This window comes from Malus domestica, chromosome 07 (assembly GCF_042453785.1).
Source record: "Malus domestica chromosome 07, GDT2T_hap1".
In the NCBI taxonomy this organism is placed as follows: Eukaryota; Viridiplantae; Streptophyta; class Magnoliopsida; order Rosales; family Rosaceae; genus Malus; species Malus domestica.
In genome coordinates, this window is record NC_091667.1 from 11,517,523 (window position 1) to 11,534,418 (window position 16,896).

General features: G+C 36.2%; 2 protein-coding genes and 1 long non-coding RNA gene across 3 annotated transcripts; all 3 read right to left on the bottom strand.

Moving 5' to 3' along the window:
- Positions 1–2,204: 2,204 nt before the first annotated feature.
- On the bottom strand, positions 2,205–5,394 carry LOC103419464 (receptor-like protein 6). The gene has a single exon (XM_008357559.4). It carries the CDS (start codon positions 5,392–5,394, stop codon positions 4,363–4,365), a length of 1,032 nt encoding a protein of 343 aa, XP_008355781.3. The 3' UTR covers positions 2,205–4,362.
- Positions 2,205–5,435, bottom strand: LOC139197369 (receptor like protein 22-like). The gene has a single exon (XM_070824649.1). It carries the CDS (start codon positions 4,270–4,272, stop codon positions 2,509–2,511), a length of 1,764 nt encoding a protein of 587 aa, XP_070680750.1. The 5' UTR covers positions 4,273–5,435; the 3' UTR covers positions 2,205–2,508.
- Positions 5,436–14,929: 9,494 nt separating this feature from the next.
- On the bottom strand, positions 14,930–16,677 carry LOC139197372 (uncharacterized). The gene is made up of 3 exons (XR_011582731.1): positions 16,538–16,677; positions 16,075–16,133; positions 14,930–15,070 (listed from the first exon to the last, which is right to left on the bottom strand). It is a non-coding gene; the product is annotated as an uncharacterized lncRNA (long non-coding RNA).
- Positions 16,678–16,896: the final 219 nt, after the last annotated feature.

Genomic DNA, 16,896 nt, shown 5'->3' on the forward strand with positions numbered 1-16,896 from the left:
TACAGGTTACCAGTAGATAGTAAAGGGGATGAGAGTTTCAGACTCTCAGCATCAAATTATTAGTCATCAGTTTCAATTCCTGCATTGGCTTGAAGTGCAATGGATTTGAGGCCCGAAATTTTTATTCGATACCCAATTTCTTCATCATTTTAGGACTTTCAAACTCCTAATATCTATTAAGTCAAGAGTGCGGTGTAACGAAATTTATCATGTTGGATTTAGTCTATGTTGCATTTTTCAAACTACAAGTCCTTTTCTTGAGAAAAGGAATATCTCATTAACTCAAGAGAAAGCAAGGAAGAGGAGAAATACTTCGAGTTGGAGTTGAGGCCCCAAACATAGGAAAACTGTAGAAAAACGTATTTGACTCAATTGTACTTTTCATTCATTCTCAAACTGTAGAAAAACGTATTTACTCTTTTATATAATGAGCCTAATGCTGAAACGTTAATGAATCCATGTAGAAGATTTAATAAGCCTAATTGTTCATTGAACCTAATTAACTAACATTCCGTCTCAAGTTAGAGAGTGAAGATCCACAACTCCCAACTTGCGTATCATAATCGAAAATTGTAAATTTCGTTAGGTAAAAGCTTAAGCATTGAAAACTTACTTTTACCTGACGAAACGGTTTCGTCTAAAATGGTGTTTTCTTGTAGTGATATCAAGTAACTCCACAACAATAATCTTTTGAATTTTTGCACTCTTAGCTATGTATGGAAGTACAAAGTGACACAACTATTTATAGACGGGTAATGCTTGACAAAGGAATACGTATAGGGTGGACTAATATATATAAAATATATATGTGTGTGTCCATAAATTCCTTACCACATCAACCTTGACCCATTGGAATCTATAAATTTGAATCTAAATTCCCATGGCTAAACCAAATTCTTTACAAACACTTATCAGCTGCTAATTATTAAACTGACCAACTATGATTAGTGTGATGAGCTGAAGGATACAAAATATGTGTTATATAATTATGGTTGTTTAGTAAAACTATAACACAGCTAATGTTTCTCTCGCCTATCTTTTCTCACAATCTAATAAGTGGACTAAATGATTTAAGCAGTTAGTGAAAGAACATATGTAGCATGTAATTTGACTAATTTACCCATGTTCGGAGAAATTTCACAGGCCTTTGTAAGATTTCACTTTAACAAAGAGAGCTCCAATAACCTTCTAAAACATTTAAGCAAAGCACATATCACAAAAAATGAACCTGAATGGGGAAGATCATCATAAGCTAATATGGACCATGTATAAAAGAGATAAATAGGAATTAAGGATGTGTGAATGGATACCAAGCAACTAAAAAGCTTCTAATGGGTCTTTTCCTTCAAATAATGATTGATAAGAAACAACCATTCTTCATGAGGAAGCAGGTAATGTATTGTGCACCCTAATCTATTGTCCTAACAACCATAATACATAGAAATTTGTGGTGCTCCACTGCACGTATGCAGCAGGCTTTTAAGCATATCAATATTTGCATAAGAAGAACCAACAAACAAAGAGACGAAACACCTAAATTTAGAATGATTGGTTTTAGGGTGGAATTCTAATTTTTTTCATGGTACAGAGCATGTCGTCCCACGTGTGAAGCCAAATGGCCACACGCATTTCACGTTATCCTGTTGTGTTGTTCACGTGTTAGGCTTGAAAATTCACCACACATGAAATAGTGTGTTGAGAATGAGTTCCACGTCAATGGGAGGAGGGACCTTGCATGAGCTTATAGGAAGTTAAGTTATTCCTCGTATTACCAATTGATTTTATAGTAAAACCTCACATTTTTTTCAAAATGAAAGCTTAACAAAAAAAAAAAGGGGATAAAAAACACCTAAATTTACAGAGATAATTTAAAACATGTAAATAAGAAATTGAAAAGTAATCTGCAATTTGGTTTCTTCAGAAGCAATGAGAAAAAGAAAACGGGAGAATGAGACCAACACAGAGAAGAAAACATCCTTTTTACCCCTAAGTTGTGCGCGACGTCCTACTTCCTTCCCTTCTTCGTTTTGGCAGCCTTCCCCTTCATTCCTTTCATTCTTCGTATTTTCTCCCCCGCGCTGTCTCACTTTCAGAGTCTGTAAGACTCACTCACTCACTCACTCACGACTCACAAGCAAACTGATATAACTTAAAAACAATATGATATATAGGGCTGAGTCTTGAACTTGAACAACACAATCAACTAAAAGCTAAAAAGCACCAATACATTCTATCTTTTTTTCTTTAAAGAAACCTCGACGGTACGAGGGAAAATTTATTGAATAAAAAAAAAAGTTACACCTAGTCTGGGGGACATAAACCTTACCCTTCAAAATAAAGAAACCGAAAGTACAAGAAAATAGGAGGGACATACACTTACATAACCTGACACAAACTTATAACTAAACATATAGAAAGTGAAGAAAAGAAACCACAACAGAGAAAACAAACGACAACAAGAAATGCGTAACGGTAACAAACTGAATTTCTACTTCCCCCACTAGTACTCTAAATTTTCCTTATCATTTGCCTGATCATTCCAACAATCTTAAGAAACAAGTCGGGCCTCCTTGTGATCACAACATCCGCAAGAACTACTCCCACTACCAACCCACTTCCACATCCGGCCGAAACAATTTTCCAATCCAATTCAAATATGCCTTCTGAGCTAGAATCACCTTCGTCGATGGTTGAAGGTGGAAGTTCAGGGGCCTTGGGATCTCCACATTTCTTTGGCAATGGATCTCCACACAACCCTGGGTTCCCCTCGTATGAAGTGACATTCAAAGAAGTAAGCTGGGTTCCTTGTGGTATAGAACCTGTGAGATTGTTGTGAGACACATTGAAACTGGAAAGAAAATTAAGTTGCACCAGCTGTTGGGGGATACGTCCTGAGAGCTTGTTTTGTGAAAGGTCCAACGATTCAAGCTTCATCAAGTTTCCAAAGGATGATGGGATAGAACCAGTGAGAAAGTTGTGGGATAGATTCAGCGAACGAAGCTCCTTAAGATTCCCGATGAATTCTGGAATTTTCCCTTCAAATTTGTTGCATGAGATATCGAAGGATGCGAATTCTTCTCGAATCTTTGGGTAGTATTGCTCCAAACCTTTTGTTGCTATAGTGAGTTGGTAATCAACACTGTTAACAATCGTGAATCCATTGACATCATAAACTACGTCTGTGTACATATATGTTGACTTGTTTACAGTAATATCTGGAAACACAGATGGAACCGCACCAGTAAAATCATTGTAAGCCAAATCAAGAATGCGTAACTTAGGGAAATCGACATTCTTTCTAGACTTTCCAATCACACCGTGGAATCCATTATGGCGCATTGCCAAAAGTTTTAACTCTAGAAGAGTCCCCAACCAAATGGGGAAAACATCATTGAATCGATTGTTTGACAAAACAAGATACTCAAGCATTATACAATTGACCAATGACCTCGGCAACTGCCCCTGCAACTTGTTATGACTCACATCAATCATTCTCAACTTGCTTCCTTTGTTGTATGTCTGAGGAATAATTCCGTGAAAAGAGTTGTTTCCAAGAAGTAAAAGAATCAGATCATCACTAAAGTTTCCGAGACATTGAGGAAGCATGCCACTCAAGTTATTTTTCGACAAGTCAAGATACTGAAGATTTTTCACATTGCAAAGCAACGGTGAGATTTCTCCAGTAAAGTTGTTGTCTGCAGCTGCATATTCTCGCATGGTTGGTGGAGGTATCGGTAGTGATCCATGAAACATGTTGGCCGAAAACCTTATACATAACAGTTTCACCCAAGGAAGGACAAGTGGAGGTTGGTCTGAAATGAAGTTACTAGAAATGTCTAACAATAGCAAAGTTTCTATGCTTGTGTTCCACATCCATTTTGGTACTTGGCCTCGGATTTTGTTTCTAGAAAGGTCCAAACGCTCCAAACGTTTCTGATATTGTAAGAAAGATGGAAACTCTCTTATGTTGCAAAAACTCAATCCTAGAATGGTGAACTGCGGAACTGTTGAATTCACAATTCTCGATTCAGTGACAAAATCTATATTGTTCCAATTTAATTGGAGTTGGTAAAGAAATTGTAGATTTTGAAACATTTGAAACTCTACTACACCACTCAGACTATTGGAATGTAGATAAAGGATCTGAAGGTTTGTGAGATTGGAAAATGACGCAGGAATTGAACCATTCAGTTCATTAAAAGCAAAATCTAGGTACTCTAGTTTGCTGAAGTTGCCTAGCCAAGATGGGATTGGACCAGTTAATCGACTCATAGTGCTACTAATCCTAAAAGTAGCCAGTTGGGTAAGGTTTGCCAAGGAATCAGGAATTGGACCTCCAAATCTGTTGTTTGAAATGTCTAGTTAAGTGAGCTTCCTAAGATTCCCAAGTGAAGATGGAACCGACCCTCCCGAAAAATTGCATTGAGCCACATCCAACTTTTGCAGTGAATCAAGGTTTCCAAACGAAGAGGGTATGTTCCCGAAAAACCTGGTATAGGAAACTTTCAGAAGCATGAGAGGACTACTTCGATTAAATTCAGGAAAATATCCAGTAAGATCTTGGTTGTATCTCACACTAAGAATTTCTAGGTTTGGTAGTTGGAAAATTCTCACAGGAAATTCACCAAGCAGGTGACATCCCACGAGGGCTAGGGCTTTCAAAGATGATAAGTTAGCCATTGAATGAGGAATTGCCGAAGATATGTTTACCAAACTGAGATAAAGTACTTCGAGACTAGTTAAGTTTTGAACTAGGCTTCCAAGATCTGATGCTTCAAGTTTCAACAAGGGACGATTCTCCTCTTCTGACAAGGGACGATTCTCCTCTTCTGACAATCTATCGAGATTGTGAGCTAGATTAAGGTATGTCAACTTGGATAACAGTGAAAGTTCAGAAGGGACTTGACCAGAAAAGACAGAGGTAGAGAGGTCAAGATGAGTAAGGTTTGGAAAATTCCTAATGCTAGTAGGAATTTGAGAGTAATTGAAGTTATTGTCAGAGAGGTATAACCTTTGAAGATGAACAAGGCGGAAGAGGCTGCTATTGCTGTTGATAGAGCCGTGGAGACAGCTGCTACCGAGATCTAGGCCAATCACATGACCCGTCTTCTCATCACACTTGACACCTTCCCATGAGCAGCAGGTGCTATTTCCTCCTTCAGCTGGTTTCCATGATGAGACCTTCGGATAAGCATCGGTAGAGCTAGAAGCAGATTTGTCAATAGTAAAGCTGTCTTTGAATTGCAGCAGGGCGGACTTCTCCTCATCAGGGCAAGATGGATACTGCTTCTGCGAAGAGTAGGAAGAGTTAGCAATAACCACATGATGAAACAGCAACAAAACTAGTACTAGTTTTGAAACCATGCGAATGATGGAGATATCAAGTAACCCCATAACAACAATCTTTTGAATTTTTTTTGCACTCTTAGCTGTGTATGATGGAAGTGCAGAGTGATATACAACAATTTATAGACTGACACCGATCAGTATAAAATTCTTCCACAATATAATTTCTGAAAAGTAATAGAGACGGGTGTAGAAGGGACAAGTTGATATGATGCCTTGACTAATTGATGAGAAAAATCGAAAGTTAGAAAAATCAGCAGCACCATTCAAGAAACAAGTCGACTTGATGAGAAAAAGAAAGGGGTGTTATGTCCACACACCCCATTTTACTTCTCACACACCCTTCTAATTTTCTGCCGTCAAATTGAATGAATTGAAGAAGTTCAACGGACAAAAATTAACAAGGGGTGTGTGAGAAGTAATATGGGATATGTGGATAGCACACCCCAAAAGAAATACAAACCAATCACAAACTTTGCCAAGATGGTTACGAAAGGCAAAAAGAGTGCATCGTACCAAACTTAACTCCAGCCAAGTTACATGGTGTATTTATAAAGATACAATTCTTAACAAACATGAAAGCAATCGCAAACGATCCTGAATAATAGGTATTCTTGTCGACGTTGAGTAGGAGAGAAACGTCCTCCAACTTTGCATTTGGATAGTTCTAAATGTGTTGGACCTTCATGCTTGAAATCTTGATGAAAATATGTGTAATTTGTATTGGAATGCAAAATTAAACAAAACAAAACAAAATGTTAACGGATGACTCATGAGTTTAATAGGCTGAGTTTGGGTAATTCATTAGCTTAACGAGTCGGGTGTTGGTGACTCGTTAGCTTAAAGGATCAGGTGAAACCCATCTCAAACCCAATAAACTCGACTCGTTTACAGGTTACCAGCAGATAGTAAGGGGTATGAAAGTTTCGGACTCTCAGCAGCAAATTAAGGCATTAGAGTCATCAGATTCAATTCCTGCATTGGCTTGAAGTGGGATGGATTTGAAGCCAAAACTTTTTATTCAATATCCAATTTCTTCATCATTAGGACTTTCAAACTCCTAGCATTTATTAAGTCAAGAGTGCGGGTGTAACGAAAATTTTCATGTTGGATTTGATCTATGTTGCATTTTTCAAACTGCAAGCCCTTTTGTCATCAGAAAAGAAATATCTCATTAACTCAAGAGAAGGCAAGAAGGGACTTCCACTCGGAGTTGAGCCCCCAACCATAGGAAAACTATAGAAAAACATATTTGGCTCAATTCTACTTTTCATTCATTCTCAAATGTACACAATATATATATATATATATATATATATATATTAAATACAACTATATCGATTATTTACAAATGCACGCCATTTACTCTTGGGTGGTGCTATCTATACACCCATTTTAACCTGTTACACACCACTCTCAATTTTTGGCCTTCAGATCATGTGAATGATAGAAGATCAATGTACAAAGATTAACAAGGGTGTGTTGGAAGTAAAATGAGTTGTGTTAATATCATTACCCTTACTCTTTCATACAATTAGCGTAATGTAGAATAGTCAATGAACCCATGTAGAAGATTTAATGAGTCCAATTGTTCAATGAACCAAATTAACTAACACTCCCCCTCAAGTTTTAAATTATGTCGAATAAAAGTTTAAGTGCTCAAAACTTACTTTTACCTGACAAAATGATTTCATCTCAAAAGGTGTCTTCTTATAGTGATATCAATTAACTCCATGACAATAATCTTTTAAATTTTTTAGTTTTGCACTCTTAGCTATGTATGGAGGTACACAGTGACATAACTATTTGTAGACTAGCATCAATATAAAATTATTCCGCAATATAATTTCTAAAAAGTGATAGAGACGAGTGTAACGGGGATAATTGCATCGCATTTTTTCTACATGCGTAAGAAGAGATGCTCGTGACTAATTGATTCATGAGTTAACTTTTGAAGTCGTCTTCAATGTTTGAAATGGCGTGAAATCAGAAGTTAACAAAATGAGCAGCACCATACAAGAAACAAGGCTCGATAACGCAGCACAAGAGTAGAAAGATTACAAATATAAATCCTTGAAGAACCAAAGTTTTTGAAACCCACCAGTTTGATAGAAACTCTAGAGGATAATTTGATTAATTGATCAGTTGATGATTACAATGGATAACACCCATGATTTAAATAAGTCATTTACAATACTTTTGGACAACTAAAAAGGTTTAGGGAATTAAAACAAAAGTAAATGACAATAATTGAACGACAATTAAAAGTCCGAAACTTATTACAAACTTTATTTTTGCGGTTTTGGAAGCCTAATTCCTCTTAAACACGACGGGCTCATGATATCATTCATCTTGTTGTGCTCGAGATTCTCTTCAAAACAACATATTATACACCTAATTATGAAACTGGATATTTCTTGCTGCTTTTTTCTATCACCATATTTATTAAATCCAATATTTCCAACTTTAGTACTTGTTACACCTCACCCCCAATTATATGTATAATTTCGTAAGTTCCCTAACATTTTAATGAAACTTCATTTTGGTCCCCTATTTTGAGTAAATCTAGACCCTTTAATGAAACTTCATTTTGTACTTACATAGTGGTCCTTTCCGCTACGGGACATAGGGATAGATTCTGGTCCGTCCCGGACGACGGTTTGGTGTTGGCATAGGGCCTGGAGCGTGTTTCCTCTGGCTATTAGCACAAGGACGGGGAGCCGGCATTGGATCTGAAGTGTATTTTCCTCTGACTGTCTGCTTAGAGACGGGGAGCCGGCATGGGGCCTGGAAGAGACAATACTTCGACTTGAAGTTGAGGCCCCGACCATGGGGAAACCTCCCCCAACTACATATGTCTCTAGGAAGTGTAGTTATTGTTGTTGACATCAAATAGGAGAGAAACGCCATCCACTAGTCTTACTTGGTTGATATGACTCTTCGATACTTGGTTGACACGATTCTTCTACACTTAATGGGTTTCTGTTGAAGAAGTTGAGGTTCCACCATAATATCCCAATGGCCACATGCGCTCCACGTTGCCCCGTTGTTTGTTCACATGTTAGGCTTGAAAATTCTTCCGCAAAAAACAGAAAGAAAAAAAAAAAGAGGTTAATTTTTGCATATATGTAACACATTTATAGTTGATCTCATGAGTTCCTTCCGTAAGGGTTTATGATATTTGTATTGACACTCTAGTAAGTAGACCTGGCATTCGTGTCGTGTTTCTCGTGTTCGTGTCATACCCGATAGTTTAACGGGTTGTGTCATGTAATACCCGTTAAAGTAAACTGGTAATATGACCCGACCCAAAATTAACCTGTTAATATTATCGGGTAATATGACCCGACCCGTTACCCGTTAAGAAAAATATATTTTAAATCAATAAAAATGAAAATGAAAAACATAATTTGACCAAAAAAATGTAAAACATAGTACTAAATTAGTATATACATACTAAATTTCGGAGTTGACCCCTTCGTGAAAGTTATAAAGCTTTTCATTATGAGTGATTACATTTTTCACACTTCTACAATAATTATTATTAATTTTGCACTCAAATAAAAAACATTGTTCATGAGATTTGGAGGGTTTTAAAAATCTAAACGACCATGTTACCATCGTCTAAGCGTTGAGGATGCAATTAGGAACATTTATTATGCTTTCACATCTTTCAGACTTATACATTAATGATTATGAATTTTGCTTATTTTGAACCCCCTTAAAAATATTATTCATGAGAGTTTGTATGGTTTTAAAATTTCACACGATCATATACCCATCCTCAAAGCGTAGAGGATGCGACTACGAGCGTTTGCATATTTTTTGCACATGTAAATTAATTATTATAATTTTTTTAATGTGTTTGGTATTTTTAAATTACTTGATATTTTTATTTTTAATGTGTTTTATGATTTTTAATCTCAATCTTTGCCTATAATATACTATAAAAATAAATAAATAAATAAAACTTCAATTTTAAAATTTATATTGAATAATAATTAATAAACAATATATACATATTCATTATATCTATTGTATTTTATAGTAAGTTTTTTTTAGTAGTTTAAAAAATTAAAATCATCAAAATAACTTTTTTTCGTATCGTGTCGAAACAGGTTACCCGCGTGTCACTCTCGTGTAAACCTGTTAAGGACCCATTATTAACGGGTTATTATCATGTGACCCGATAATGACCCAATTAGTTATCGTTTTGACCCGAAACCTGTTATTTTCGTGTCATTTACGTATTGTGTTAACGGGTCGTGTAAGAAATTGCTAGGTCTACTTGTAAGGTTTTATCATATTTATATGGCTAATTGCAAGACTTATCAACTCTGCATTTGGGTACTTCTATATGTTTTGGACCTACACGCTTGAAATATTGATTCAAAAATGTGTAATTTGTATTGGAATGCAAAATTAAACAAAAAAAACAAATGTTAACGGGTGACTCATGAGCTTAACAGGTTGAGTTTGGATGACTCATTAGCTTAACGAGTTAGGTGCGCGTGACTCATTAGCTTAACGGGTCAGGTGAAACATAACCCAAACCCAATAAACTCAACTCGTTTACAGGTTACCAACAGATAGTAAAGGGGATGAAAGTTTCGTACTCGTACCATCAAATTAAAGCATTAGACTCATCAGTTTCAATTCCTGCACTGGCTTGAAGTGGGATGGATTTAAGGCCCGAAACTTTTATTCGATACCCAATTTCTTCTTCATTTTAGGACTTTCAAACTCCTAACATATATTATGTCAAGAGTGCGGGTGTAGCGAAATTTATCATGTTGGATTTAGTCTATGTTGCATTTTTGAAAGTGCAAGTTCTGTTCTCATCAGAAAAGTAATATCTCATTAACTCAAGAGAAAGTAAGGAAGAGGGGAAATACTTCGACTTGAAGTTGAGGCCCCAACCAAAGGAGAGATTTTTCAGTATGACCAGTATACGGGGTGATACACCATGTGTCACTATATAAATGGTGGGATACGTGTGCTAAAAAGTTAATAACTTAAAAAATAAAATTTCACACCACTACTATTAAAACACGTGGTGTACAACTTGTGTTCCTGTCATAATGAAAATTTTCTCCAACCATAAGAAAATAGTAGAAAAACGTATTTGGCTCAATTTTACTTTTCATTCATTCTCAAATGTACAATATATATATATATATATATATAGTAAATAAAAATATATGGATTAATTATAAATACACACCATTTACTCCTTTATACAATGAGCCTAATGCAAAAACGTCAATGAACCCATGTAGAAGATTTAATGAGCCTAATTGTTCAATGAACCTAATTAACTAACACTCCCTCTCAAGTTAGAGAGTGAAGATCCCGAACTCCCAACTTGCATTTCATAGTCAAATATTTTAAATTTCGGGTAAAAGCTTAAGCGCTGAAAACTTACTTTTACCTGACGAAATGGTTTCCTCTAAAAAGGTGTTTTCTTGTAGTGATACCAAGTAACTCCATAACAATAATCTTTTGAATTTTTGCACTCTTAGCTATCTATGGAAGTACAAAGTGACACAACTATTTATAGACGAGTAATGCTATGGAGACTAAATTTGTAGATAAAGTTTTGAAAACTAAAGGACATGGAAACTGATGGTTGTTTTATTACTTAAACGTTGATAAACGTGTTTATTCCTATTGGAGACACGTCATTTAGATTGCAAATTTAGTTTTCAAATTTAGTCTCTCTAGCATTACCCTTTATAGATTGGCATCAATATAAAATTATTCCGCAATATAATTTCTAAAAAGTGATAGAGACAGGTGTAACAGGGACAAGTGCATCGCATTTCTTCTACATGCGTAAGAAGAGATGCTCTTGACTAATTGATACATGAGTTAACTTTTGAAGTCATCTTCAACTTTTGAAATTGCGTGAATCAGAAGTTAGAAAAATTAGCAGCACCATACAAGAACACAAGGCTTGATGATGCAACACATTTTCATACCATTTTTTTTTTGGTTTTAGAAATGCTATTTATACCATATTTTTGTACCACATTTTCATACCACCTTAGGTGGCATTTGATGTGGATAACCACATCATTTGAATTAATCAGATTTTTAAATTTAGTTCATTCTTTAACAAACTAATAATTAAGAAAAACTAGTTAATTAAATAATGATTGTCGTATTCCTCGTCTTTCTCCTTCCTTTCCTTGAGTTTTGAAAATTTTTCAAATGATGTAGCTGTCCACATCAAATGCCACCTAAGGTGGTATAGAAATATGGTACAAAAACATGGTACGAATAGCATTACTCGGATTAAAAATATATAAATCCTTGAAGAACCAAAGTTTTTGGAACCCACCAGTTTGATAGACACTCTAAAGGTTAATTTGATTAATTGATGAGTTGAAGATTACAATCGATGACATCCATGACTTAAATAAGTCATTTACAACACTTCTGGACAACTCAAAAGGCTTAGAGAATTAAAACAAAAGTAAATGGCATTAATCAGACGACAATTGAAAAGTTCGAAACTTATTACAAACTTTATTTTTAGGTTTTGGAAGCTTAATCCCTCTTAAACACGATGGGCTCATGATATCATTCCTCTTGTTCTACTCGCGATTCTCTTTAAAACGACATATTACAAGCCTAACTATGACACCAGAATATTTCTTGCTGCCTTTTCTGTTGCCATATTTATTTAATCCAATATTTTCCAATTTTAATTCTTCTTCTCCTAATTTGAAACATTTTATTTTATTTATATTTCTTCATACGAAGTGACTCATATCTTGTCTTACATCACTTGACTTGACTTCAACCATCTGATCTTCGACCTCAAGATCCAGACTAATGGTTGGAGAGCAAGTGTGTAAAAAATAAATAAATGAAAGGAAGAGAAAAAGAAGTACAAACTGATTACAAAACTTTGCCAAAATTGCTACACAACACAAAGTGACTACATCATACCAAACTTTACTCCAGCCAAGTTAAATGATGTATTTATAAAGACCCAATTCTTAACAAACATGAAAGCAATCGAAAACCCTCCTAAATAATACGAAAGTAATCTAAGATCATGTGGCACAGAAGGATTTAAGAGTAGTGTAGAACTTCTTTTTTTTCTTTTTTTTTTTTTTAAAGGATGAGAAAGGTGAAGGAGCAACCCCGGGATAGGGAGCCCAAAGTGGGCTGAAAATCCAGCAGCACCCCTTCGGCTCCAGCACCCTAGTATAACCTATCCCCGTCTGGGCGCAAGCTACAAGGTTTTAATTCGACCGGTGGAGTGGATACTGGTCTATGTGTGGAACTTGTGCTTTGGTTTTGGTCTATGTTGATTTTTTCAAACTGCAAGTTCTTTTCTCATCAGAAAAGAAATATCACGGTAACTCATTAACTCAAGGGAAAGCAAGGAAGAGACAATACTTCGACTTGGAGTTGAGGCCCCAACCATGGGGAAACCTCCTCCAACTACATATGTCTCTAGGAAGTGTACATATTCTTGAACTTCGACCTTTAACATTCGCATAATAGTTGGATAATAGTCGCTCTCATGCTTGCCCCTAAAATACTATTGTTGATCTAGTGCAGTTGCAAATATTTAATTGTGTTTGGTTTTATCTATTTTGTAGGTACTCTGAGCTCATATAAGTAAACATTTTTCCAAAGAAAGGTTGATTAGCAGATTGTAACTCAAGTAATTAATAACATTCATTCCATCCATCTCAATATCAATTGTACATATATAAATATATAAATAAATAAAGTTGACCTGTTCCATCTGATCTTTGATGGTATGCATCATGTTCTGAAACATACAGTGCAGTCCATTAAAAATGAAGATCAATGGTTTGGAGAGCTCCAAGATATGTGGCCAAGTGTTAAAAACTCCAAATTGACTATCCTGTCTTCTAAAGTCACGTCAAGAAGTGTTGATTTAGAGAGCTCCAAGATTTGTGGCCAAGTGTTAAAAACTCCAAATTGACTAGGCTATCTTCCAAAGTCACGTTAAGAAGTCTTGATCATTAATGACATGCAACAACATATTATTCGCAATAAATTTCCTTGACAAATATTGAAAAATGGAATCATCAACAATTCGGTTTTCCATTGACAAATATTAAAAAAATGATGACTAATGAAAAAAGTTGAGAAAGTTATGCATCCAATTCCTCGAACAAGCTTCTGGAACGTAGACTTCAGCAGTGACATCGTATGGAGGTCGACAAGGTTGTCTAGGTCGGATTACTTGACTTCAATCTTCTGATGCTTATGCTTATGTAGACACAATATTCTTGGTGTTGACTTTTAGGATGCCTTATGATCTGGTCGATACATATGGCGTTCTCTTCATGGATCATTGTTAAGACTCAACGATGGATGAAAATCGTAGTGACTTTAAATATGCTCAACAAGAGTTCTCGACCATATCTCACGTGAGATACGGTGGGTTTTGGAACAACTCGAAGATTTTGAAACTAAGGTCTATCTAGTTGACCTCTAAGATTTTGCAGTGTTCCTTAACAGTAAAGACATAAACATTTAGGAATGTACCTTGTGCAGATCAGATAGAGAGTCTAACTCAGTGAATCCCACAAGGTATGCCTCATTCCGAAGATCAATAAGGTGTGATCTATTCTGAGATGCATAGGAATAGAGTAACCCCAAATCTGTATTAACGGAAAAATGTCGATAACACCAATTTGGTGATGGCGTGTAGGCAGTGCTGCTTTATGTCAAATGATTATTAGCACTTGAGATGTCCAATCTAGTGCTATGAGCTAAGTACAATAAACGCTAATTGCACTCAAATATGGCGCCGCATGTCTTGATATGGAACCTTATGTAATATCATTAGAACTATACTCGAAACTTCTGGTCAAGGTAGTGTAGAGTTTTCCCAAGATTATTCATCTCAAAGTCCGACTTTAGGTGCGAGTCAGTTTTCTGCAACTCTAACAATTTTGGATTATGTACACACAACGACATTATCCCTAACTGATCAATTATTCATTAAGACGGGTATACCACATCTGCCCAAATTGTTCTGCATCCGTAAAGTGAAAGCCTCATCTAAACCCAGAGGGTGTTCTGTGGTCTAGAACTATTTGAATAAATACATGTAAGTTCTTCAGAAACTTCCATGTATATTTCGTATCATGATCCCATAAGGTAGCTTTTTATCGCACTATTTCATTCATCTCATTCGACGTTGATTGTTTATTTCTAATTGACCAATCAGTTCTACGTTGTTAGTAATCAACAGAACGCAATTCGATATCGTCACTTTTCCTTTATGTCTGTAGCTACCATATAACTGAAACATCATCCATGATAATCTCATTCCAATTCCATATGTCATCCAAACTAGTATATTGGATTAAGATGTCACGTCTCGATCCCAACATACGTCGAGAATCCACACGTGAGCAGGAAAATAACGTTCGTTGAATACGGTATAAGTTACGGAATGAAATACTTTAACTGATAACCCAAAATAATGTGAAGGTGGCTAAATTCTCCACAAAATATTTACAAATATTTACATCCCAAAAAGAAGCATAATCTTTGCTTTACTAAGAACAAGTATGAGGTGCTCAAAAGAAAGTCCCAAAAGATAAAGTACAAGAGTGAATCAAGGGTAACCTAACGCTCCAAGTCTCTGATAACTGCACTGCTACCCCCACCTACAAACTTCTTAGAGTCTACTTAAACCTGTCACTTGTACGATCAGTGCCTACACCATCGAAATAGTGCACCAAGCAAACAACAACCTGGATAAGTTGCGAAGCTTATGAGAGTGACAATAATATCAAGTATGTGAGAATAATGCTAATGCCAACCATCAAACACAGTTTACATATCTTGAATATAAATCATTCATAAGAAATCAATACCAACTTTTGTAAACCCCGAAGGAGTCACCCAGACATCCAACGGTTCGTCTGAAACCAATCACAACATCTCACAACCATCTTCTCATACAACACAATGAAAAGTAGAGTTAGAGCGACACAGTTTGGCCGAAGCCTACACCTTTGAAGATATCTTACTTCAAATTCAATAAATCCCAAGGTGAGTACGATCCCGGACCTTCACTCAACGAAATCGCGAAATATGAGGGATTCCGGACAATCTCTCAACGGAATCCAAGTGGATACAATTCCGGACCCTCACTCAACGGAATCGCTAAGTACGATACATAACAATAACTAAATGAAACCCAAATTAGATACGATTCCGGAACATCACTCAACGGAATCATGGAATAAAAGGGATTCCGGACCATCTCTCAACGGAATCCGAGTGGATACGATTCCGAACCATCACTCAACGGAATCGCAGAAGACCAACAACCAGAATGTACGACGGCTCAAAGAAATGAGACAAGCACAGGCTACTTAATTTACAAAAACTCAACAAAGGGAGATTAGGCACAATTACTAAATTTAGAACCAATCACCGCAGCGGAAGGTGAAACAATATCGAAGCAACAAATCCCCATCATAATGGTTAACGGTCCATTACTAGTCCTCACATTAATCTCAACATGCCAATCATACAAATCAAACCACATTTCCAATATACATACCACACCCTATTTCATAAACATAAATTGATGTCGAAGTATTGGAATAACAATTCAATAGAACATATTCATAAAACCAATTCATATCCACACAGGATCATAATTATGACAACCTGGTAATTACCAATATCACATATATTAAAGTCACTTACCTGGAGTCCGTGCTAATGTACCCTAGCACGATAGTCAAGGCATCACATTCTATCACCGCCTAACAAAGCACAAGTCCACATTTAGATTTCCTTCGATAATTCACATACTCAAAAATTCTCATATGTCTCCCACAACAACATTTAATGAGGAATCAAACCGTCGTTTTAATGTAGGGTCCATGATCTTACGTCATTTGCTTCGTAAAATCCAATCACTAGATTTTCACTTATAAGTCCCTAAGGTCCTTAAACAATATCTACAATAGCATACTAAAATTTGGTGTCGATTCAGTGATAAGATCCTCAATTGTTAGAATAATCAAGTGGCAGACCTTATCGATAATATATACAATCAATAGCATTTTCATAAATCGAATGTCACACACCGGAAAATTTGATTTTCTCCAAAAATTCTCAAATTTTATAGGAATAAAGATTTCAACAAGTAGAGTAAACTTTATACATGTGGCTGAGTCCAATTTGGCCTGGAAGGCCCTCAAATTGGCTCGCACCCAACAAACCCTAAGGTAGGTGTTCTTCAATTCGGCTCCCTTGGTGTTCCAACGCCCCAACCACCAGTTGGGTCTTGTTCCTGGGTCCAAGGAAAGTTGATCAAGGGTGATGGTTAATGGTGATACTCTTCGGAACGACAATTCGTCGTCGAAAACCCCTGGGTTCTTCGATGGAGTTCTACCCGAATTAGACCTTAAAATCCTTGATTTTATTTGGTGGAGATGGAAGGAAGAAGATAGTTGAGCAAGTTGCAGGTGAAGGAGATAGGAAAATCAACTGGGAAATGGAGGAATTGGCCTGAAATTGGCC

What these genes read in the sequence shown, in the direction of transcription:
- LOC139197369 (XM_070824649.1), bottom strand. Translation starts at nt 4,272, where the DNA reads ATGAGTCGATTAACTGGTCCAATCCCATCTTGGCTAGGCAACTTCAGC.
- LOC103419464 (XM_008357559.4), bottom strand. Translation starts at nt 5,394, where the DNA reads ATGGGGTTACTTGATATCTCCATCATTCGCATGGTTTCAAAACTAGTA.